Here is a 25,568-nt window from a genome sequence, read left to right on the forward strand (position 1 = left end):
TCTCTAATTCCCCTCTTGCCATAAAAGCATTAATGATAGGCGTTGAACATTTTCACATCAGTTAAGAGGTGGCTTGTAAGATAGATCTTCATCTTTAACTACAGAATTGTGTTTCCGTTGACAAAGAATAATGGCATTTTTAGAATTAAAAAGATTGCTAAAAATGTAACCATGGCCATATTGATTTTTAATTGTCTTTTATCTTTAAACTCAATTATCAATGGAGTGAAAATTGTTTTTTTAAAAATGGGATTAAAGAGCAGCCTGAAAGTTGCAAACCATTAGCAAACTCTCTCAGCAATGTAAAGCTACTGTAATTCTAACTTTTATAATGTTCTGCAGTTAAACGTCTTGAAGAAACGTGATAATATAATTTCATTCACACTTGATCAGAAGCAAATTGAATGGAATTGTGTAGAATTTCTGACTCTTCATGAATAAGTGTGTTTTAGACTGCATTGTCACTAATGAGTGTCACTATGGACACTTACTCTCAGCCACTGATTTCACCTCACTAACCTTGTACTTCCTGCCACTGTGGGAATGTTCTCCTGACTTTGGTAGAAAAGGAAATGGGAAGAAGGTTCATCCAGCTGGCCAATAGAAGAGTGAAAAAATGGTACCCAGCCAGGGTTCCACCCTTCTATTCTCATTTCCTCACTTCATTTTCTTTCAGTAGGAAAAAAGTGTTTGCATTGGCAGAACAACAAAGCCTTTTTTCTGATACTCTTGAAGCATTTTGGAAGGCAGGGGAATCAAGGCAACAGACTACTTCAGGAAGGGGTGGGGAAATCCCAGGAGTGATGAGATAGGATGAAGTTTCACCAAGATGAACCTACCCATCCTGCAGCTCTGGAGGAAAAGCTAAATAATACTGCCCTCACAATGTTTCCTCTGGATTCATCAATTCCAAAGCTATATAGTATCTTGCAAAGATGGGATCCACCTTTAAAGAATGAGGCCAGTGGGTCCTCCTGTGGGAAGTAGTACTTCTTCAGATTTTAGAATTCTGTGACAATAGAGAAGGAATGATTGATTGATTAATTTCTATAACCGCCCAGCTCAACGAGAGACTCTGGGTGGAATATATCATAAAAAAATAAACAATTCAAAAGTACAAAATAAATATATTTGCTCACTGTGCATCTATGCCGTTCTCAATATTAAGAGGTTAATATAGCCAAGAAATGGGATCCCTAATACACTCAGAGCCAGGGATGGGTTGCTCCCGGTTCTGTCTGATTCTTGCGGCGGGAGACTCCGCCCACCCACCCGGATATCATAATGGATTATCTGCGCATGCGCAGAAGCTCCTGTGGATGTGCAGAAGCAAGCATGCACGCGCTCCTGTTGCAAGGCAAGTAGAATCCACCCCTGCTCAGGGCCCCAGACCCAGGAACATAATCAGCCCTTTACAGCCTCATGAAAGGCCAGCAGGGTCAGGATCACCCTAATCTCTGAAAGGAGAATTTTCTAGAGGGCAGGGACTATGACACACCTCCTAATCCCTGCCAGCTGACATCCCTTGGCTAATGGGATCTGTAGCATGTCCAAACTGCTGGACTGTGTTGGATTGATAGAAACGATTGGGGGAAAAGAGCATTAGATAGCCCAGTTCCAAGTCATGAAGGACTTTAAAGATGACAATCAGCACCTTAAATTGCACCCAGAAGCACAATGGCAACCAATGCAGCCCACATAACAGTGATATGTATTACATATCTGACACCATTTACTACCTGTACAGTCACATTAGTCACTAGTTGAAGCTTCCAATTGCTATTCAAGGGCAGCCCCATACACAATGCATTGCAGTAACCCAGATATAAGCAGCAGGCACAACCTAAGCATGCAGAGGTCTCTTGGCTATAGCTGCCACCTGCTCTTCTAGAAGGAGCCTTGAGTTCAAGAAGGATTCATCCAGGGCAGTGTCACCCCATCAAATACCAATGGTGAAAAAACCTTGCCACCAGATAGGCCCAAATATCCAAATCCATTCAGTCTTGATTGAGTTGAGTTGAAACCCATTTCACCTAATCCAGACCTTTACAGACTCCAGGAACTGGGCTGGGACATCCATGATTCAGTAAACATTATATATTTCAGTTACATTATTTAGAAACCATCCTGAATGAATGATATTTACTATGGATAAATAACTAGATAAAGAAGAGGAGCCAAATGGCAAAAATACAATTGTGCACCAGAAGGAAATCAACCAAATAAATGATGAATAGCAACTACATTTACAGCAAATATCATATTATTCACTACAGACCTGCAAATTTAGGCTATTTCAATATTCCATTGAAATAGATTTGGGAATCAAAACACAACTCCCCTTCAATTCAGCCCAGTAAATCAAGTGGCTGAAAATACTTCATAGCCTTGTGAAGGACTTCACAGTCACAAGGGTTTTCTGAGGTTTCTGGAGGGTTTCCAGACAACACACTATTTTACAATTTCCATATGTTGAGAATGCGGGGAGGGGTGAGCATACATTGAATGGCTGGCTAGTGAATTTAATTACTTCATTAAACACTCTGACTTTCACTGATTTCTTGGGGTGGCAAGGTAAGTTTACGTTTAGTCTCGCAGCTCCAACTTCTTCTTTAATGAAGACAACCTCAACTCTAATTATACTCAGAATAGTGTACTTATGTACACTTGGTCTTGCCAAGGCAAGTGAGAGTCTATCTTAGCTATCAACACTGGGTTTATGGATGACCAGTCCAGGATGTACCTTTAAATCAAACTGGCATGTACCCTTGAGTCAAACTGCATTTTGAAATTCTGTATGATTGAGGCAGATTTAAATTTCTAAATAGTAAATAAATGAGTATCTAACTCTTACAAGCACTTGGGAGATTATTCCAGAAGGTTGATGTGTTACTGAACCTTACTGAAAGTAGTCCCTTAAGCCTTGGCCATCTCCCAATCACTTCCCCATCCAGAAATTATTCACTACCCTGTTTCCCCCAAAATAAGATATCCCCTGATAATAAGCCCAATTGGGCTTTTGAGCACATGGCAATAAAGCCAAGCACTTATTTCAGGGTTCAAAAAAATATAAGACAGGGTCTTATTTTCAGGGAAACATGGTACCATGACCAGTGCAATCTTATAATATCATGTCCTGTTTTGCACCATTGTCTTAGGGACCCTGTCCATTTCCCAGATATTTAAATGACCCAACATTCAACCTACTGCCAATAGGTGGGCTGGGACCTTATGAGTGTCTTCATAGCTGGTCCAGGTGAAAGAGATGTTAGAAGCCAATGATGGTGGCTATAGCTCCATTGGCTTTGCTGCCATTATAATCACAGTCTAGCAATCACTACAACTTATCTCCCCAACCGCACTGTCATCAGCTGCCAGTTTTCTCCAGTTGTCTGATATCTTTGGTTACCCAAAATCTGAGTAACTTTCTCCAAAAACCCAACAGGTCTTAGTACATTGGCTAAGACTCCTGTTAACCTTTGCCTTGTTAACACTAATTCCTACTTACCAGTAAGTTATATTCTCTCAATCATCCATTTTACAAACTCTTTGAACTGACTAATCTCACCAATGCTATCTTAGAAGTTTCAATATAAATAGTAAAATAAAAACCATGGGACTGGTATGAAAATGGTGAATGCTCTTCTCTCTATACCAGCCTCCTTCTCTGTAGACCTTCTCTGTAGATCAACTGCATTGTCTTTCAATTGCCAGCCTGCTTATGCCACTATTGTTATCTAGCAGAATTCTGAGAGGAAGCAAGACAGAATTACATCTTGTCCAGAAAAGTTTTATCCTAGCCAGCCTGTTATCCTTTTAAAGACAGAGATGAGGGAGCTCTTCCCAGGAAGGGCCAAATTTGCTACTCATGTCTTTTTATTCTCCTACAGAGTATCCATAAAATTGTAAATAGCTAAGTTACTCCATCACATAAGAGAAGCCCATAGGCCTCCTCTAATGTCATGGAAACTTTAACACCCTCAAAAAGCAAGTGGACAAATATCACTTTTATCCATTTTTTGAGAATTATTTGGTTTGATGCAAAACATCTTCTGCATTGCTCAGTATATAAGCTATTTGCTGGATAGTCTAAAAGTGTCTTGAAAGGAGGTTCATGGGAATATTTCAAAATAGTATTGTGGTGGAATCCCTGGAAGTACCAAGCTGAAACATGCTGGCATTAATGATGTGTAAAAGTTCTATCTTCTATCATTTTCCCCACAATGAAGCAGCCACAAACATTTTAATTCTTTCCCGGTAATGGGAAAGATAATTGGATAACTATGGATAATTTTTAATCTGAGTTTTAAAATATAAACTGTCTTGAATTTAATTCAACTTCGCCTCAAATTATAAATTTAGATGGAATTCTGACCTCTTCAAATCCCACAGCTCCAATTCAAATCCCAATTCAAACTGAATGAGCACTAATCGACAAAGGATATTTGGGTGGTGAAAATTCAAGCAAAGAACCACAAAAGGATGACTCAAATTTGGAGAATGTATCTTATAAGCAATTAGGTACAATAGGAGGAAAAATTATTGAAGCAACCTTGATGAGATTTGACTTGCTGATAACTCACAGGATAATAGATTTTGCTATCATAAATTAATTTAAAATGTGCTTAGGGTTTTTTAATTTTTGTAAAAATGAAATTGAGGAACTGTAAATTTGAAGGAAGCATTATATATCAAGACAACGGGTGATTTCACAACATTTGAATAAACGTTTTAAGGATTTATATAAATGCTGTATAATTGGAAGGGTTCTCTACAGACTTGTTCTGAATGATTTTATGAGCTGCTGAGGCTTTTTTTTCTAGCACAGGGATGCATCCAAACTTGTCAATTTTAAGAGCTGTGGACTTCAATTCACAGAATTCCCCAAGAGTGGACACCCCATTCTAGCACTTAGAAGTTCTCTATTTATAAGTTGAAATAGGAGGTAGACGATAGTTCAAAGTAGAAGTTATAATGTGAAATCCTGCAAGGATTCCTTCTGCCTTTTTATTTTTACAAAGAAAAAAATATTTTTTTTTCAGTTAATTTGTTGATGCCATTTCCCAAGAACAAGCCCATTTATTGCTTTTAATTGTGTCTATTTCTATGGAAATATACTTGGGGCAGCGTAACAGTCACTTTAAATGCAGATGCCGATGGCTTCTGCATTTAAAAAAAAGTAAAATAAATTGGTCATTTTCCATGTTAATGTTTTTTTTCCCCTTTCTCCACAGAACTGATTATTGCTGAACATAAGGTTCTGCTTGATATGATATTCAAAATGGGAGTGGCTATATTAATTGTGACAAAGAAAAGTAACTGCTCTAGGCTGATTACTGATTTACTTCGCTAAGATAGCAAAAAGGAAATTTGCAATTTCTGTCTTTTTTAAAACAAAAAAAATAATAAGCTACAAGGCTTTGTTAGGGGAAAATGGCTTATTATCTCAGCTCTGAAGGGCATTAAATACTTACAGCCAAGTTTTGCCAAGGCTGTTGTTTGGGGGTTCGCTATCACCTTCACACCCATAATTTGGAGTTGCCATTTGTGTTAGGAAATGGTTCTGGCCTGTTCTCCTGAGAGCTTGGTCATGTGTTTCCTTTATTAAAAGGCAATCGTGATATCATCATTATTGCAGGTTCATATTCTTGCATCTGATCAACTTCCACCTTACTTTAGCCTAAGGCTGCGTCTCCAGAATTGTGAAAGTAGTTATTATTATTTTTCTGGATGTGCTGAAAGGACTGGGAAAGTGGGGAGGACAAGTGACTTGGACAAACTGGGCTAAAACCGAGTTAAATGTGAAACCAAGAGTCTGGAAGTTGAAACTTGGCAACTGAACTTTTTCTTTTCAGTTTGAAAGGTTTGGAAACTTAGCCAAGTAGCATCTCCAGTCTGTGAAACCAAGAGGGTTTACATTAGGACATTCCAAGGGGAGGAGAAACGCCTGAAGGAAATCATCTCCCTTCCATCCAGTGTCAGAAATAGCCCTGGGAAAGAAGTCCCAGACGAGGGAGGGAAGGAGGAAGGAAGGACAAAGGGAGGGGTGGAATTGCTTGCGGCGGAGGAGGAGGAGGAAGGGGGGGCGGTGATAGGACGGGTAGGTAAGAGCGAGGGAGAGCGCCCCGGGAGCAACGGAGAGTTAGGGCGGGAAGGGGAAGTTCGGGCGCGGAGGCAGAGTTTTCCGCCTGCGGACGACGGAGGGAGAGCAACTAGGCTTCCCGAAGCAGAGGCGGAGGTCCCAGGCGCCTGGCGAGGGCCGGGTGAGAATGGTAGCTTCCACGCCGCGCCTGCAATCCGCGGCGGGGTTCAGTCCTCGTCCGGCCGGCGGGAAACTTTCCAGGAGCCTCCGGAGAGCCTGCAAGAGTCAAGCTGGCCACTAGAGGGCGGCCGTGGGCTGCTGCGTCTCTCGACCCCGCGGCCACGGGGGAAGCCACCAGCCGCCGCCGGCGGGGCAAAAGGAGGTTCCTCGCCCCCAGCCTTGCAGATCCAAACGGATGGCAAGGCTGAGATGCGGAGCGGGAGGCTCTTGGTGGATTCTTGCGCTGGCCCTTCTCAAGGTGGGTGACTGACAGGTACTCGCGAGGGGGCCGGGCGGGGGCTCGCCAGGTAGGGCGCGCATCCCTCTAGCCTCCTCCCACTCCGGCTCTTCCTTCTCCTATCAGTTCTCGCTAACTCTTCCCATGACTTTGCCCTCCGCATCAGCACACCTAACAGGCGAACTGAAGTTTCCCGCTTGGAAACTCTTAGCACCGAAGACTAGATTTCAAAATCTAGTGACTGAGTAATGACTGAAGTCATTATTTCGCGAAAGCCCAGGGCTCCCCCAGAATTACAGAGTTGGAAGGGACCTTGGAGGTCTTCTATTCCACCCCCACCCCCGCTCACCTTCCCTTCGTCCGCAGCATCGAGCACCCTAAAGTGAGAAGTGACTCTCAAGAGAGATTTTTCTTCGGGCGACAAAAATCCGGGCGATTGGGAAGTCGCAACAACACTTAGGTCCAGTTGTATTTTACAGCTTCTGTGTTACAAGTTACTCACACTTGCCGGGATACACATGCGTACCCTCACACTCCAAGAAGTGACAGTTCTGTTCCACGGCTTGAATTTTAGTTTTTGTAGGTTTTTCTGGATTAATTAAGGTACAACTTCTCTCAAAAATATTTCAGGATGATTGTGTTGAAAAATGCAAGAACCTTAGAATTTGCCCAGTTCTCGTAAGTAAGGGTAAATAAGAAACAAAGCATTTATTCCTAAATGGCCTATGCTGTTTTTGATTGTTCTTTAGAGTGGTCTAGCTGCTCCAGTCAAATGCACCATCAACCAGACAGAATGGAAGGTCTCCAGCCAGTCGGTGTATCTCAGATGGAACAGTTCGGGCAACCCCTGTAATTTCAGCGTAATCTGCAGCTCCAGTAAGGTTTTATCCAGGGATTGCCAGGCCATCCAGAAGGACAATGGTTCCTATGAATGCAACTTCAATGGCTTGGAAGCTGGGACTTTGTACTCGCTCAGGATTGTTTCTCTCTCTGATGGAGAAACTAGCAATATCACTCTGCAAACAGGTACAGCTTGGCTGATCATTTGGGGGATACTTAGAAGATGAGGAGGGATCTCTCCTCTTCTATTTTCATCCTGATGCTAATCCTGAGTTTGTAGAGATTCTTATGTAACTTGAAATTAATGTGAAAGGTTCCTTAAACAGCATCTCTTCGTTCTTAGATTTCAAGAGGTAAATGAAATGATTTGAAATCTCTAAACACAAATCTCTTGTATAAATAGATGACACTTTAACTGTGTAGTCTGTCTCTATTCTTATTTACAAATTAGAAGTTCCTAATTGCTATAGATGTTAACTTTTTACTAAGCATATTTCCTTTCATCAGGGTCTGCTTTGAGAATCTTTCCAATTATATTAGTCTTGCCCAGAATTTATCAGCTTTCTCCAAATTATTACCCCCTAGATATGTTTAATTATAATTGCCAGTATCTCCAGCAAGAATGGCCATCCTGGATGGAGATTATCAGATTGAGGAATGATTATCTGGTTATGGATTTGCACAGGAAATGTTGATTATGTTTGTTCATAAGTATATCTGATTTCATCCTAACAGCCATATTAAAATAACTCTGAAAAGATATTGCCTCCTTGCCTAAAATACTTAATCCAAATCACTTATAAAACTCATATAATCGTGTAAAGTAGCAAAAAGGGAGGTATCCTAAATCTATTTTTTTAAAGTCTGCAATGATAATTTCTGTTAATTGTAATATGGGCACAAAACAATTATACAATGTTTTTATAAGAGGATTTTATATATTCCAGTATATCTATATATTATACAATCCAATATATCTACATATTAAGCTCACAATTTAAGCATTAACATTGTGTATATCTGTAGATAGATAACATACATATTTGCATATATTCTTCAAATATAAGTAACAAATGGTACATTTTTTCTTATTCCAATTTGACTACAAGATCAATAGATCTGTCTCTATCCATAGAGAACATCTATTCTTTATCTAATCTCAGAAATTCTTTGTTCCTTTTCGAATGGAGAGAGAGAGAGAGAGAGAAGGGCAACTAAGGATAGAGAGAAAGATGGAGAGGTAGATCATCAGCAGAAAAAAAACCAGTACAGCAGTAAAAGATAGAAACTTTCACTATCTGAACACAGTGTTTGTGTGTGTGTGTATATGCAGCAAAGTTTTAATTTCTTGACTTTCCTGACAATACATTTACAACATGATTTATACCTAAATTAATATTTCAATTTGCCTTTTTCAGTCTAGTAGTAATATTATAGATTATGTTAATACACTTGTATTAATAATTGTGCCCCATGACAAAAAAAAATTAAAATTGTATATGAAGTTTTCATTTAAGCTCTATATAATAGATTCAAAGCAATCTGGCTGTGTATATACAATAGCATTTAGTCAACATATTTTTCTTTCAAATCAATTATCTGGAAAGATAAAGATTCTATACTAAATAAATTCTGTATTATTAAAGTTTAAATGAACAAATACCAAATGCAAGATAAAAATTGAACTAAGTCTAATGTCATGAAAGCATAGGGAATTTCTTTAAAATCATTACACAAAAGTGAAAAATAAAAGTTAATCAAGCTCATTTCTTGTATACATCTTTTATTCTTGCTAGAATATGTGCAACAAATTGTAAAATATCTTTATAGAAATATTTGATATCCATGATATATCGCTTTTGGGCACTTGCCAGTCAAGAAGTTTGCAACAATGCAAATGGTTTTTAAGTGTTTGCTTCCAGACCAGAGTTTCAGGCCAGGCACTTCCCAAACTCATTGTTCCTTTGTTCTAGCGGATGTCCAAAGGACTGGGTGTTTTGTGTTCTGAGCTAGATAGATTAGATAAAGACTGAATTTCTGAACTTCGCCTTCTACGCACGCAATCTTTTCATTTGCTTTAGGAGTTGTATCCCACCTCTAATTTGTCACTTGCAGATCTGTTTATATTAAGAGCCAGGAGATTATTATAGTATTTTTCTTCATCTATACGTTCCAAAATTCAAAATAGTTCATTTCCTCACTCCCTTAAAATGGTTAATCTGCTATTTAGGCTGGAACTCTCACTCCTCTCAAAGCTGAGGATAGGTTTGGAAGAAGGTTGTTTCTTTTGATCCAACTTCTACCAAATGACCTCTTCAAAAAAAATTTTTTTTAACAAACCTTTATATCTTATAAAGTTGATTGAGAGGTAACTGTTGGATACCTCTCTTATCAAAACCAAGATTCAGTCAAAATTTAAAATATTGCTGTTATGCCAATTTCAAAAGGAAAAATGAAAAAGTTGTGTGAGAAGCTTCAAAAGTAACTAGTTCAGGTAGAAAAATTACTAATCTGATTTTAGTTAATTGACCATCTAGTGACTAGTGAAAAAATCTAGAAGAGGAAGAATAAATTTATCCATCTGTGTCTGTCTACACACTTACACACACATACACACTCCTACATATGATTTGTATGCTCACTATTGCCTTAATGGCTATAGGCAACATATAAGATGCAGTACAATAAAAAGATGATTATAATGATGATGCTGATATAGTAATTGGTGTTGGAGGGTTGTATGTTCGCATATATATTTTCTTTGCCAGCCCAATTAATCTCGGAATTGTTTATGTATGCAATTATTTGATTTGTATCCTTTTCACTTAGGAGCTAAGAGGGTATATGTAAAACTTCCTTCTACTTTTCCCCCAGCAACAACCTAATGAGAGAGATTGAGTTGAGAGACAATGACAGGCTCAAAGTCACCCAATGAATCCCAAGACTGAGGGTGTCCCTAATTTTGGGTCTCTTGTGCTGACTGTAGAAACAGATACTATCAAGGACAGTCTGTGGTTTACGGTCTTGCATTGCAGCGGTTCCATCACAAGGTTTAGCTACCAAGTTATGAAACAATGCATTGTTTTAGTAAGTACAAATCTAGGAGAAAAAGTTATATCCAGAAAGAGTACATAATGGGGAAAATACAGTACAAGGATGAGATCAGATTGGCAAGCTAGATAGCGAACTTGCTTCTTTGGTGAATTTTGCTAGCCTCATCCGGTGAGGAGCAAATGCATCTCTCCTGAAGGGTTTTAATCTGGACTGTGATGTTCTCTGAATTGATAAAAGAAAACTACTACACAAAAGCAGTATAAGAGCTAGCTGGTGGGATTACATATTGGAAACAGTCCCTCTGCATTTTGCCATTGTATATTCTTACTTTGTATAGTGAGGAAGGAAGTGGATTTGAAAGAAAACACATATTGTAGCTGCCTCTAGGTCATACTTTTTCAACTAAGGTACTTCAGAAAGCATTTAAATAAATTTGATAAGGGTTGGTTACTAACCAAAGCAGCACCTGACAGTTTTCTGTAACAGCACAGAATGTTAATTAGGCTAATATTGTCTTGTCGCCTTTATATTGTAGTCACCACCAAAAAATGTCTTTTTCCTCCTTTCCCTGGACCGTGGTTCTTCCTTTTACTGTGCAACCTAGCTAAAGAACATGCTCAGGCACAATCCCATCTTTGTATATTATATAGATCAGGGGTCCTCAAACTTTTTAAAAGGGGGCCAATTCACGGTCCCTCAGACTGTTGGGGGCCTGGCATGGCTAGGTGGGCATATGACTGGGTGGGCATGGCCAATTTAGCAGTCCATTAAACAATACACACAAATTAAACTTTAATTTGTTATGCTCCCAGGGGTGGAAAGCAAGTTAGTGAAGGATGTGGCTGCCTTGGGGGTGGGTGAGGGGCTTCTGTTTGTGTGTGTGTGTGTGTGTGTGTGTGTGTGTCCCTCCCCCCCTCCCTCCCTCCCTCCCATGTGTGTCTCTCTCTCCAACCCTCCCTCTCTCTCTCTCTCTGGAGGCTGGGGAGGGTAACTTTACTTTGCTTTGCTAATTTGCTAATTGTAGGCTTTGCTAATTTGATTTCCACCTTGTTTGCCTTGTTTTTGTTTGTTGGAAACTCATAGATCCGTTGCCCCCTGCAAGATTTGAAATTAAGAAGGACAAAGTTACAACCACCTCTTTACAGGTTTGGTGGAGCCCATCCTTAGGGAAAGTAGATTGGTATGAGCTACAATTACTTAATGGCATCGAAAAAGTGGAGGAGATACTAGTTCCTGGAGGCATTTCTAGAAGCGATCAGATATTTGCCAATCTCATCCCTGGCAATAAATACACCATCACCATCAGAGCAGTTGCTGGAAATAAAAAAAGCTCATCAGTTGACATCAGTGGGTCTACTGGTAAGAATGCTTGTGGTAACAATATTATATTCACCAATATTATTTCACTTATGCTCATAATTTCTATTCCCACAAAGAAAAGAGAACAAATGAGAATTCCTTAGACCTAAATTTTTTTTGAAATGGTTTATGAATAGCCATAGACGTTTGTGGGGTCCATGGGATGTCAAATGACAAGACATGCATGCTGACATCATTTTATAAATAAGGTGACTTATGTACTTGCTTCATACATCAGGGAGCAAGTATATGATTTAATTTAATTTAAATTATATATTAACTTATAATTGAAATTAATGTATAATTTATATGTTCATGACACTCTGGTTTGCTGAGGACATTTGCAAACAATGAAAATCAGTAGAAATCCACCATTTAGCATAAAATTGGCGTTTAGTTATTTAAGAAATAGTAATAAAGTGAGTTTTCTCACATTATTTATAGCAATAAATATACTGTACATTCAAATGCTATTTTCCATAATTGTATATAAACTGTGATCCACACTGTAGCATTGGGAGAGGAAATAAACTTGTCAGATCCATTGAATTACCAGAATTACCTGCAATTACCAGAATTCATAGTCAAATATTGACCAAGATGGCTGGAAATTCTGTTAGGCCTGAATGTAAATGAAGGGCCTAACAGTTTTGGTTTTGGTTTTGGAATGAGAAAGTCTATGGCAGGGATTTCTCTACTGTCACAAACATCAGTGTCTAAGACACTGAGCTTGTCGATCAGAAAGGTCGGCAGTTTGACAGTTCAAATCCCTAGAATAAGTCTCCTGCATGAGCAGGGGGTTGGACTAGATGACCTCCAAGCAGGGGTGAAATGCTCCCGGTTTGGCCCAGATGAGCTGATCCGGTAGCGATAGTGGCAGGTGGTTTGGAAAACCGGTAGCAAAAATCCCTGCCCCCCCGCCCATGTCCACCCAATCGCCCAGTCACTGCTTCTTTTAAAAAATGCTTTTAAAAGGTAAAAATCACCCCCCCACACACGCTGTTCTACTTACCCCATGCCTCCTTTTGGCATGCACTGTGCATGTGCGTGCGCCTCGCATTTGGTGCGTGTTGCGCACTGCGCATGCATGCACACAGTGCATATGTGCAGCCAGCGAACCAGTAGTAAACCAGTTCAGATTTCATCACTGCCTCCAAGGTCCCTTCCAACTCCGTTACTATTACCTTGGCATCACATATCAATGGCAGATGCAATAACAATATAAAAAGAAAAAAACCTGAACTGATATTAGACAATGTCTTGACTAATGTTGCTTTCCCAAGTAGTATGAAATCAAGTGATTCCAAAAGTGCAAAAAGTTTAGAGAATCATAGTTAATACCCCAAATATAATTTGATTGGAACAAAAGTATGGTTTCATTAATGAAGTTAGTATATTTCTTGATGCATACATTTTAATCTAAAAATTTTGGATGTCTCTTCAGAACATAAATAAATGTTTCACTGAAATCTAGTTAAGTTTATTAAATAAAATGTAGATTTAAAGGGATATACTTAAGGCAGATACTATAGTATTCTTTATATAAACTGCTCCCTTTCCTTCTTTTAACAGTTCCTTCACCAGTCAAAAATATCAAGATCTTGAGTAAGATGCAGTCATTCCATATTTCGTGGTTGCCAGGAGCTGGTCATGTGGATCAATACAGGCTGGTTTTGCTGGAGAAAGATATTCTAATTCAACAGATGAATCTAGAGAAAGATATTTTGTCCTACAATTTTTCAGGATTAATACCGGGATGTCTATATAATTTGACAATTATTTCCAAGGCTCAGGGGATGGAGAACTATAATGTAAGACTAGTAAGAACTGGTAAGATTTTATAAATCTTTTCCTGTGTAAGATACATAATTAAAGGGTAAAATAAAGCCCCTTTTTTCAAAATAAAACACAGGTTTATTCATATAAATGTCCTTAAAATTAACTGCAATAGAATGTCATAAGAAATGCCTATGACTTTAATAGAAAAATACCGGGATGTCTATATAATTTGACAATTATTTCCAAGGCTCAGGGGATGGAGAACTATAATGTAAGACTAGTAAGAACTGGTAAGATTTTATAAATCTTTTCCTGTGTAAGATACATAATTAAAGGGTAAAATAAAGCCCCTTTTTTCAAAATAAAACACAGGTTTATTCATATAAATGTCCTTAAAATTAACTGCAATAGAATGTCATAAGAAATGCCTATGACTTTAATAGAAAAAAGTGGTTTACGTCTTGAACTGTTTCAAAATAAGAAGACTTTATTCTAATTTTATGCTTCCACTAAGGATTGTCCCATTCATCTCAGTTAAAGAGCTCTTAGCTCCCAGCAGGTATTTGTCAGAGTTTCAGTTTCATGAGACAGTGACCAGATGATGGTAAATAAATATAATATAGTCAGCACTTGCCATTTTTAAATATAAAAGTAGACATCCAAGTGTATCTTGTCGTTTTCATCAATGTTACTGTTTCCGGTTTAGAAACTTACAATTACTCAAAAAAAAGCCAGATCATTTTGAGAGCAGTTAAATAGTTAACACTTGTATTTTATTCAAAATTCAATTCTATATGCAATATGAAGTCCAAAATTTACAATATTCAAAAGTGATAAATGTGATTGGACTATGTGAGATATTTTATGAATTGTTACACGATTCACAATACTTTGATCAAAATATATAACTCTACATCTAATCCTAAGCATTATATTGATGTTAAGCCAATGGAGCCTATAGACTATATACTCTTTATTACACTATCGGTATTGATAACAAAATTATTTCCAGCTCAAAATCTTTTTAATATAGAACTGTAAGGATGTGTAAAGCTTACTGATTTGTACATAGATCAATTCAAAGAAATCCATAATAGTCCATCCTCACTGTGATCATGCTAGATCTCCACCCATGCTATTGTGAGATGGTTCAGTGGGGTCCAGAAGGAAATCCTTCAATTTGAAAGCAGGAACTGAAGTTACACAGGAAATCACTGAACCACCACAGAATAATATGTTGAAAAGTGAGTTTTATGCATGCCTATAACTCTGGTGCAAGTATTTGGTCTACTTTGCTTGGTAACTAATTTTTTTAACTCTTTTTTTAATAGCTCCAGCCAAAGTCTTAGATTTGATGGTAGCTAATGATGATAGTCTGGATACACTGAAAGTGTCATGGAAGAGGCCTTCAGGAAACCTTGATTTCTACAATGTCACCTTATTTCAACATGGGTCTTTTAAGGAAAGTAAAATTTTACAAGCACAAGTCACAGAGACTTATTTTGAGAAGCTAATTTCTGGAAGTCTGTATGAAGTGAATGTCAATGCAATCAGTGGTGAATTATTCACCAGAGTGACAGCTCATGGAAGGACAAGTATGTTTCTAATTTTTCTAAACACCTTCTAATCTGATCAGTATTTTGATTTCTTTTTTTTTGGTGCCAATTGTTCTCTGGGCAGTAAATGGGTTGGATTTAGATTACAGTTACACTGGTCCTACTTATTTCAAAAGGAAACACTAATTAGTAAATCGTGAATTAAATGTGTGTAAAAGATTGTAATATTCCTGAGATACAATATCCTCATTTGTTATCAAAATTATTGTATGTCTGCTTACAGTCTTATCTCTATAATAATTTGTTCACCCTTCACCATAAAAATATAATGATATTATAAGTGGAATAAAGGTAAAGGTAAAGGTTCCCCTTGCACATGTGCTAGTCATTCCCAACTCTAGGGGTCAGTGCTCATCTCCATTTCAAAGCCGAAGAGCCAGCGTTGTCCAAAGATGTCTCTGTGGTCATGTGGCTGGCTTGACTAAACACTAGAGGCACATGGAGCACTGTTACCTTCCCACCAAAGATGGTCCCTATTTTTCTACTTGCATTTTTACGTGCTTTCGAACTGCTAGGTTGACAGAAGCTGGGACAAGTAAAGGGAGCTCACCCCGTTACATAGCACTAGGGATTCAAACCACTGAACTGCCAATCTTTTGATTGACAAGCTCAGGATCTTAGCCACTGAGCACAGTTAAAGGGGAAGTTTGCTGAAATTAAACAATGATTAACATTTTTACTATAAATCCTATGTCCAGCTATTCTTCCCTAGCTACGTCCCCAGTCCCAAATGGAGAACCAGAATATATGACAGGAAGAATCTATATTGTAGATAGAAAAAAGGGTTACTAACTCCTCAGGTGGTGATTCTATCCTGCCAATGTGTTGCAAATCTTACATTATATAGGCATAGGATTTTAAGTCACAAATTGGGACTTTGTAAAAATTTTCAAAAGCAATTAGATGTTTAGCAGTAGGAAGCTACTGAATTAATTAATGCTAATAGAATAACAATGTAAGGAAGAATTATTTATTCTATGATACACCAGTTCCCTTTTATCTGTTATCATTTTGCATTCTGTGTTTCAGTTCCCCAAGAAGTTTCAGAATTGAAAGCAGACAGCATGGGTTGGTTGAAATGTCTGAAAGTAAGTTGGCTTCCCCCCACGGGAGACTGGGACAAATACCATATTTTACTGTTTGACCGCTCTACATTACTGCTGAATACTACTCTGGAGAAAGATAAAAGAGAATACATCATCAGGGATTTAGCACTCGTTCCTGGAAGACAATATGAGGTGATTGTTACTGTAGAAAGTGGAGGCTTACAGAATGAAGCCCACTGCAAAGGCAGAACAGGTGAGAAAATGGTTTGTTTGAGTGGGGTTTTTTTGTATTATAGCCAGCAGAAATGTTGAAAATTTCAAAAGAGTTTTTTTTCCTGAAATGAGATTATGGGATACAAATACTACTTGTATTTGAAGGGACTGTGAGGTACTTAAAAATATTTGAGACCTATTACTTTAAGTCAATTAAAGTAAGGCAGTTGACACTGAAATAAGCAATTACTGTGGGTAGAAAGTTAAGAACTCCAATTTTACAAAAAGGAAGGGAGTAGTCTGGAAAACAAAAGATAGGAGGGTGTATAAGAAGACCAGGGTCAGAAACCCTGCCTTATCTTACACCTCGTGTTGATTGTTTTTCCTGCTACACCCTCACTTTTAATCCTTTAGACTTTATACACATTTTGACTTTTTGACATTATACTCTTTATAATTATAAATTGCATATTATTGTGGGCTACAGAAATGTACCATTCCTGAACAAAAGTGGAGTGTTGCAGTAGAAACAGACATAGTTTTGATCATACCTTTTATTGCTTTTCTTGAAATCTGACCACCTGAAAACTTAATTCATCATACATCTAATTGAGTCAGTCACTAATATAGATGTATCTCCTTATCACTGTTTCTAATAATACTGCCACACTAAATATATCAAAAAGCACAGGAGTACTTCTTGCAGTAGGAGTACTAGATGGTTCCATGATATCCTAACATAGGCTGTATCTTTGCATTCATTAAGAGAGATTCCATAACCATGTGTAACAATATGGGAAAGACCTTGAAAGACTTGGCAAAGAGACACTGCCAAGAGAATGGTCAGATAAGAGACAGCATAGTTTGCAAGTGGATAGTGGGCAAGGCGAGAGGTTCAGAAGACATGCTCCCTAGTTTCTCACACTTTTAAGGGGGAAATGCAGAGGATTGTCTTTTGAGACTTGATGATCAATGTTGGCCTTGTGGCCTGAACTAGACAGAAATCACAATTAGGTGAGTTAATTCTACTTTATTGTAAAGCCAGACTCACAGAATCTTGCAAGCTTGAAAGTGCAATCCTCTCTTCTGTTTTTCATTGCCAAAAATGGGGGAGGGGTATCTTTTCAGACACCATGATCCAGTTGCTGGCTATGCTGTCTCTTACTGACCATTCAAAGCCCTTCCCTGCGTGCATTATCTCTTTTCTATATGAATGGAAAGATGCATGTTTTTGATCATAACTGATTTTTTTTATTGCCTCTGTGGATGCTCCCTGTTATAATGGCTTGGCTCTCTTATAGCTTGGCTCTTGCAACTGATCAGACTTTGGGGATGTATTGTTAAATCATGAACACTGACCATTTTTCTTTTCTTTTTTCTTTTCTTTTGGTTTTTCCTTTTGTTTTAAAATAGATCACTTGGTTACATATTTCCACAGCATGGCTGACTAGGTAGAGTTGGTGTAGTCATAACTAAGTCTTTTGAGGGCTAATTTACCTTCCCCTCTCTAGGATTAATTGAATGGGGTCATTTACTTTTATTGGTGTTTCCACAACATCCTAATTATCCTTCCCTGTTGATTTAGCTTTTTGTAGGAACAAAGCCACTGTGGTTTCAAGAATAAATGCTCAATTTGTTCAATAGTCTCATCAGAATAAAGACAACTCCCACAAGCTTTTTCCTCAGTTTGAAGTCTCTCATTAAATGTCAAATTCTAAATAATATAGCTCAGTGGCAGATGGAATGGAACTGTGCTCAGCACTTAAAGCATACCTCTTCTAACACCAACTCAGTAGCTTGCAGACACAAACAGAGAAAAGTAAAAAAAAATTAAAATAACACATTGGCCTGAAAAACTAGCATACAAGCTGTGAAACCAGGCTTACTTAGGAAAGAAATGCTTTTTACTTATGAGTAATGTCATAGCTCACACATATGAAGTCTTTTTCAACCATAGCACTACAACTAACCATATCTGTAATGTGTTTCTTCACAATTTTGGTCAAAGCAGCATCACTAACTCCTTTTCAAAATGCAGTTCCTCATAAAACCTCAATATTGTGAGAGTATTTCTTTTTCCCCCCCCAGCTCCACAGCCAGTTCTTCAGCTTCGTGTGAAGCATGCTAATGAATCATCTCTAACAATCATGTGGGCGACCCCTCAGTCTGACTGGGATCACTATGTGGTTTCACTGGGACACCGGTCCCTCACAATCATTAACAGGGCCCTGGCTAAAGAAGCCAAAGAGTTCACTTACACCGATCTGTCTCCTGGACGAAAGTACACTGCTAATGTCACCACCATAAGTGGGGATTTGAGTAACTGGACTTCAATTGTGGGTCATACAGGTACCATACTATCGACATATTATTGGTTCTGATTTTTTTTTAAAAAAAAACTAACTACCTTGTATGGTTTTCCTTAGTCGTTGCTTTTCAAACTTCATGTCTTCTATAAAACAGAAATTATGTCTACTCAGAATATACAAATCAGCTAGATTTGATCCAAAGCCATGTATAGCTCATAGACCAGAAGTGGGACTGGCAACTTGGTGGTTAAATGAAACCATGATTGTGTTTATGTTCTTACTTCAGTTTTCTGGTCTATGCTTTATAAACCTGAAAAGATCTCGTAAATGTGAAAATTTGTCATAAATTTTTTCCATCACCATTGCAACTCTGGACAGTTGCTAGGTGAGGCGGTCTCTAAATAAGGACTACTTCTATCTAGCACTCTGCTCCCATTGTAGTCAACCAGATATTTGCAATTTCAATTTCAATTTTGTTTCCCAGCATACTGTTTCTGATGCTGGAGATAAATGTCTCGCCATCACAACAAGTAGCCCCTGATAAATTGATGCTTTATGAATTTGTCACTTTAAAGCAATTCAGTTGGCAGTTATCAGTACATCTTGTGGTAGTGAATCAAATCTATCATATCATCTTACTCACATTTTTGCCTCTAAAGGCATATCAATATGGTAACATTTCCCTAGAGAGGAATTACTTTAGAACCAATCATTTTCCTTGCCTTTTTTCTGCACATTTTCTAGCTGTCCAATAGTTAGTTTCTATATCTAGTATATTCTGAGAATTGTAATACCTGGGATCTGTTTAAAGGCTTTACAATATTAGCAGCTTGATTTTGCACATGGGATATGTTTTTATAGCATTTATTTGATATGTTGATATTGTTCTTGAACTGTCACAACTGCAATATATCTGTCTTGGTCAATTTTTGCCCATAAGATATAAATACATATATGCAACATTAAGAAGTTTTGCCCCAGTGCACATCACGGTTTGCTTGTTTACACTGAACTTTAATTGCATGCCATTACATGTTCCTCCATTTTGAAAAGATCCTTTTGCAAATTTTCACCACCACTTTTTTTTAAGCCATCCTTAATCGCTGGTTTTATGTGCAAATACAATCACCTCACTCCTCACCCATGACTTTACATTCCTTAATTATTAAATTATAAAGTTCAGTTTATTGCAAACTGCAGTATTTACATATTCCATTGTAATAACTATATAATTATTCTTACATCTGCTTCTTTAATTAGTTTCTGCCCATAAGCAGATCTGTCCTCTTATGCTGTGACTTTTATTTAAGAATTCTTAGTGAAAAACTTCATTGAAAGGCTTTTGAAGTAAACTGCAAGTAAACTATATTCATTGGATCATGCTATCCATTTGATTTTTGGAAATTTTTACAGGTTGGCTTGCATCAAAATGGCATTTTCATTCATTTTCATGTTGGCTCCTGTAAGGAATAAAAATGCTGTAACCAGTGCTCTTTTTAATAAATCAGTATTAATAAACTGAAGAGATCTGCCTATACTTGGCAAAAGTATGTGAAATGTTCCAGTCTCCAGTAATAAAATTGATTCTAAGAGCTTTTGTTCCAAAGAGACCAATAATTTTCAAATTTCAGAAATGTTCAAACCATTTGAACATATAACCATGTACAAGTAGTCCTCAACTTACAGAAGTTTGTTTAGTGACCATTCAAAGTTACAACAGCACTGAAAGAAGTGACTTATGGCCATTTTTCACACTGACAACCGTTGCAGCATCCCATGGTCATGTGATCAAAATTCAGACACTTGGCCACTGACTTATTTTTGATGGTTGCAATATCCTGGGATAATGCAATCAACTTTTGAGTCCTTCTGACAAAACAATGGGAAAGCTAGATTCACTTAAGAACCCTGTTATTAATAAATTGCAGTGATTCCCTTAACAAATGTGGCAAGAAAGGCCATAAAATAGGACAAAATTCACTTAACAAATGTCTCACTTAGCAACAGAAATTTTGGGTTCAATTGTGGTGGCAAGTTGAGGGCTACATATATTTTGTTAATTTATTGATACTAACCATACTTTTAAGAACCTCTTTATGGATTTTACTGTTATGATTTTGAACTTTTATGTAAATATAAACCATAATTTAATTCATTAACCATAATGCTGATCTTCCAGTTCCAGCACAAGTGATGAGCTTAAGTGTAGCAAACCAAGGAACAACCAACAGTCTATTCACCAACTGGATAAGGCCAAAAGGAGATGTAGATTCATACCAAGTGTTGGTCATTCATGAAAATGTTGTCATAAAAAATGACACAGTTTCCAGTGATACCGATAAGTACTACTTCCAATCCTTAAAACCTGGAGGACTCTATTCAGTGGTTGTTACCACTGTTAGTGGAGGAATATCTTCCAGACAAGTGATTGCTGAAGGAAGAACAGGTAGGTTGATAATGTATACATTTATTCATGAGTGAATATATTAAGAAGATTGTGTCATGTCTGTCCTTCAGAGAGGAAACCAAATCAGCAATACTTTAAAATAGTGGTCAGGTGGCTTCTGACTTACTTGTTGGGGTAGAAGCTGCTTGGTTGGACTTGGGTAGGAGACTAACAAGTCAAACAATGTCTGGAAAAGTCTAGTGACTGGACCAGCACTTATAAAATAACTCTGGAAAAAAGGCAATGGAAATCGATTCCATATTGCTCCATATTTGAATCCATTAAATCATCAGGAATAAATCTCAGCTGGGATAATAGTAGTTATTGGGGATTAAAATGTCCAATGGTGGTTGTGGAGGAAGTGATGATGATAACTGAAAATGTCTTCTTCTTAAAGAAAAATATTCCTCGATTCTGGAATGTGTTAGAACAGCCATTTCTAACTTGGTGCCCAATAATCATGGCTGGGGTATAGAACTAGCCAACATGTCTGGTGACAGTTGGTTGAATAACATTTGAGAGGTTGTGGTTTGCTTTACAAGGCTAAGGACTCTGAAGCATTCTTCAAATGGAGCATAGAGTGAGGTAAGAAAAAGAAAGCTTTATTTTTTTCTTGAAAGATAACGTGTGAGTATAATTACAGGTCGATAGCCAGTTTGATGTGGTAGTTAAGGCACTGGAGTAAAAACTGATATATTCTGAATTCTAGTTCTGCCTTAGGCATGAAGCCAGCTGGGTAACTTTCAGCTAGTTACTTCTCAACCCTAAGAAATGGGCAGTAGCAAACGTCTTCTGAAATCTTGCCTTAACACTGCAGGGATTTGTCCTGGCAGCCACCAGAAGTCGGGGGTGGGTTCCACTTACCTTCGCTACCGATTCACTCTCGTGAACGCACGCGCGCTCTGCACACGTGCATTGCTTCTGCGCATGCACAGAACCTTCTGCACATGCGCAGAGCATCTTTGATGAGGTCTGGGCAGGTGGGCAGAGCCTCCCGCCGCCGCCACTACCAGGGCAAACCAGGAGCAACCCACCACTGCCAGAAGTCAACACTGATTTGAAGGCAATCTCTCTGCCCACCCTCATCCCTCCCCCCAAAAAAACCCCCAGGTTAAATTATTTTTTCAGGTCTTCTGAAAATTCACCTGACCACACAAATTGAAACTGTTTTCTTTGGATTGACATTTTTCAGTATTTTCAAATGAAAATAATGAAAGATTTGTTCATTGATCTTTATTCACATTTGTATCAGGGATTGTCCAGTCTTCAACTTACGTAAAAACATGCCATCATGTACACACTCTTTCCTTTTAAGAATAAAGTTGATTTGATTTTTAAAATGGAGATTTCAGAACAACATATAATGAGCACTCACGAACTTTTGACTTTTAAGAAAACTGGACAGTCATCTGGTGAATTTCTTAAGTGATAGGTAGAATGCTTGAATTAATGCTTTTCAATTACAGAATGTATATATTTAAAAAGCCTAAATTTTAGTAGAGTCAGTAATTTTAAGGATATATAATTTTATTATATGATTCAGGTAATTATTGAAAGGAACTTGAAAAACAAGCGTGAAAAGAATTAAACTTCATTCTCAGATAAAATGTTCATAAGTCTTTCCACTAGAGGGCAGGCAACTTCAAAATTTATAAATGATGTATGTATCAATGTTTGCTCTGCAACATTCTGTGAAAGTGAGGCATTATGTTGCAGCAGCTCCAAAAGTTTGGCTGATCATTTTGCTTTTCTATGGATGAACAACTGTAAATAAGATTCCTTGTATTTATTTGTGTGTGTATGCCTTTAATTAGTGTTTAGTGCCTGAGCTCTATATAAATTCCTTTTATCTGCAAGAATTGCTGATTCAATAACTACTATTGTACTAGCAACATAAGTGCAAAGTAACTTTTTTCTTCTGGATGTCCAAAACATTTAATTAAGTTTGTAGAAGAGAGTATTGTGAATGTCATAATCAGCATCAAGGTTACAGGGCTGTTTTAGCCCCCATCCCAGGATTGTTTTAAATTAAACTAATTTCCCCCAATCTGCAGTGTCCCATATAGGGACAATGGAGGCTTCACCCTTCATTTCTACTGTACAGTATAAACAATATGTAGAGCAGAATAAGTTATCTCTGCTTTTCTCTCTGTTTTATTTTTCATTTCCTTGTGGCCACACAGCAAAATATAGTGAGGCAGAAGGACTAAGCACCTCTTTTCTCTACCTGGGGTAACAGTGATCCCAATAAGCCCATAGCATTTTTTAGTTCATTTTTTTCTCCATCACATTTGTTGGGCGGGGTGGGTGGGTGGACGGAGGCTGTCATTTACTGGAGGGAGAATGAAGTAGAGAGAAAGGGCACCATTTTCAAAACACTTTTTGTATTGATTTTTCCACTCAGTGTCTGCTTCAGCCTCATCCTACGATTCTAATGTCTCTCCCCACAACAAATTATCCCTAGGGCAGTGTTTCTCAACCTTGGAAGCTTGAAGATGGGTGGACTTCAACTTCCAGAATTGAAGTCCACCCATCTTCAAGCTACCAAGGTTGAGAAACACTGCCCTAGGGGAATTGATTCTCAGTAGAAAAAGAGAGAATCCCCTTGCCTTGATCTTCTAGATCACAGGTGTCAAACTCGCCCCATCACATTGCTGTCATGTGATATTATACGACACTTTTCCCATTCATGGAGCTGGGCTGGCCAGTTTGACATCCCTGATCTAGATGAAGGAAGCTCTACGCCTCCAGAAGAACAGTGGTACAGGTAGTCCTAGGCTTACAATGACAGTTGGGACCAAAATATCGGTTGCTAAGTAAGGCGGTTAAGCAAGTTGCACTCAATTTTATAATCTTTTTTCCACTGTTGTTAGGCAAATCACTGCTAAAAGAATCATGAGGTCCCTAAGTGAATCTGGCTTCCCCCAGTGACTTTGTCAGAAACCAGCTGAGAAGGTTAGAAATGGGGATCAGGTGACTCTGGGATGCTGCAACAGTCATAAATACATGCCAGTTGCCAGCACCCAAATTTTTATCATGTGACTATGAAGATGTTACGATAGTTGTAAGTGTGAAGACTAGTTGTAAGTCACTATTTTCAATGCCATTATAACTTCTAACGGTTGCTAAATGAACGATTGTAATTCAAGGACTACCAGTAGTTTTCTGCAGAAAAAGAATGAAGAATCTCATGGAAACTTAAAAACTAACAACTAACTTTGCATAAACTTTCTCAGATCAGAGTTCCACTTCAGGACTGGAATCTAAAAATTCTTATGCAATAATACATTTTTGTCATTTTTCGGTGTCACAAAATTCTCTGTTGTTATAAATTTGGACCTTATCAGGAAACTTTCTCTGAACACCTGGTAAACTGAGAACTTTCTGTTGCTTTGATGTGCAGTTCCTTCCAGTGTAAGTGGAGTCACGGTGAACAATTCAGGGCGGAGTGATTATTTGAGTGTTTCCTGGCTGCCAGCTGCAGGGGATGTGGATAGCTACATGGTGACACTCTCTCATGGAGGTCAGGCTGTTCATATCGTCACCATTGCAAAATCCACCAGCGAGTGCTCCTTCAACACTCTCACACCAGGTCGTCTCTATGATGTGACGATAACAACCAGGAGTGGGAAATACGAAAACCAGTCTTTTGGTCAAGAAAGAACAGGTAAACAACAGCTGAAAGAAGACGTTTGAATATATTTAGCTAACTATGGATCTACAATACCATAGCTATTGTAAAAGCTTCTAGGTATGTTTGAGATAAACACACATGCACGCACACATGCATGTATTGTCTCTCCATGAGCTGTATGCTATATAACTGGGATGGCGAACCTATGGCACGTGTGCCTGAGGTGGCACTCAGCGCCCTCTCTGTGGGCACGCAAGCTGTCATCCCAGTTCATCTCCACTGCACATGCGTGCATGCCTCCTGCCAACCAGCTGGTCTTCAGGTCTCTGCCATGTTTGCATGGGGGGGAGCATGCGAGGGGGCTGCGCACATGCATGGAGGGGAGGGCACATGTGGGAAGTGTGCATATGCGAGGGGCACGTGCGGGGGCAGGGTGCATGCACAAGGGGCAGGGCGCATGTGCGGGGGCCATGCCAGCATGTACAGGGTGCATGCGCAGGGGCCACACATGCATGTGCAAGGGGTAGGGCATGCATGGGGGGTGCGTGCATGTGCAGGGGTGGGACGCATGTGTGGAGGCCACACGTGCATGCATGGAGGTGGGGCACATGTGCGGGGGTAGCATACATTGCATTTTGGGGGTCCACGTGCTTTGGACACTTGGTCCAGAAAAGGTTAGCCATCACTGCTATATAACGTTAAGAAAGGAACAAGTACCAAGCTTTGCTCTTAA

At 38.5% G+C, this 25,568-nt stretch overlaps 1 protein-coding gene across 2 annotated transcripts in view; it reads left to right on the forward strand.

Moving 5' to 3' along the window:
* The window catches only part of PTPRB (protein tyrosine phosphatase receptor type B), a 94,761-nt gene that overhangs the window by 19,030 nt on the left and 50,163 nt on the right, over positions 1-25,568 (forward strand). The window contains exons 1-9 of one of the 2 annotated variants that reach the window (XM_087874099.1): positions 6,235-6,560; positions 7,289-7,565; positions 11,517-11,792; positions 13,365-13,622; positions 14,903-15,166; positions 16,217-16,486; positions 18,535-18,795; positions 20,935-21,201; positions 24,605-24,868. In XM_087874099.1, the coding sequence (XP_087730225.1) occupies positions 6,498-6,560; positions 7,289-7,565; positions 11,517-11,792; positions 13,365-13,622; positions 14,903-15,166; positions 16,217-16,486; positions 18,535-18,795; positions 20,935-21,201; positions 24,605-24,868 (2,200 nt within the window). In that variant the 5' untranslated portion in view covers positions 6,235-6,497. Of the gene's footprint in view, positions 1-6,234; positions 6,561-7,288; positions 7,566-11,516; positions 11,793-13,364; positions 13,623-14,902; positions 15,167-16,216; positions 16,487-18,534; positions 18,796-20,934; positions 21,202-24,604; positions 24,869-25,568 lie in introns of those variants that run through there. The other variant, XM_087874098.1, reaches the window with a different exon arrangement.

This window comes from Pantherophis guttatus, chromosome 7 (assembly GCF_059756535.1).
Source record: "Pantherophis guttatus breed Tessera chromosome 7, ASM5975653v1, whole genome shotgun sequence".
Taxonomy (NCBI): Eukaryota; Metazoa; Chordata; class Lepidosauria; order Squamata; family Colubridae; genus Pantherophis; species Pantherophis guttatus.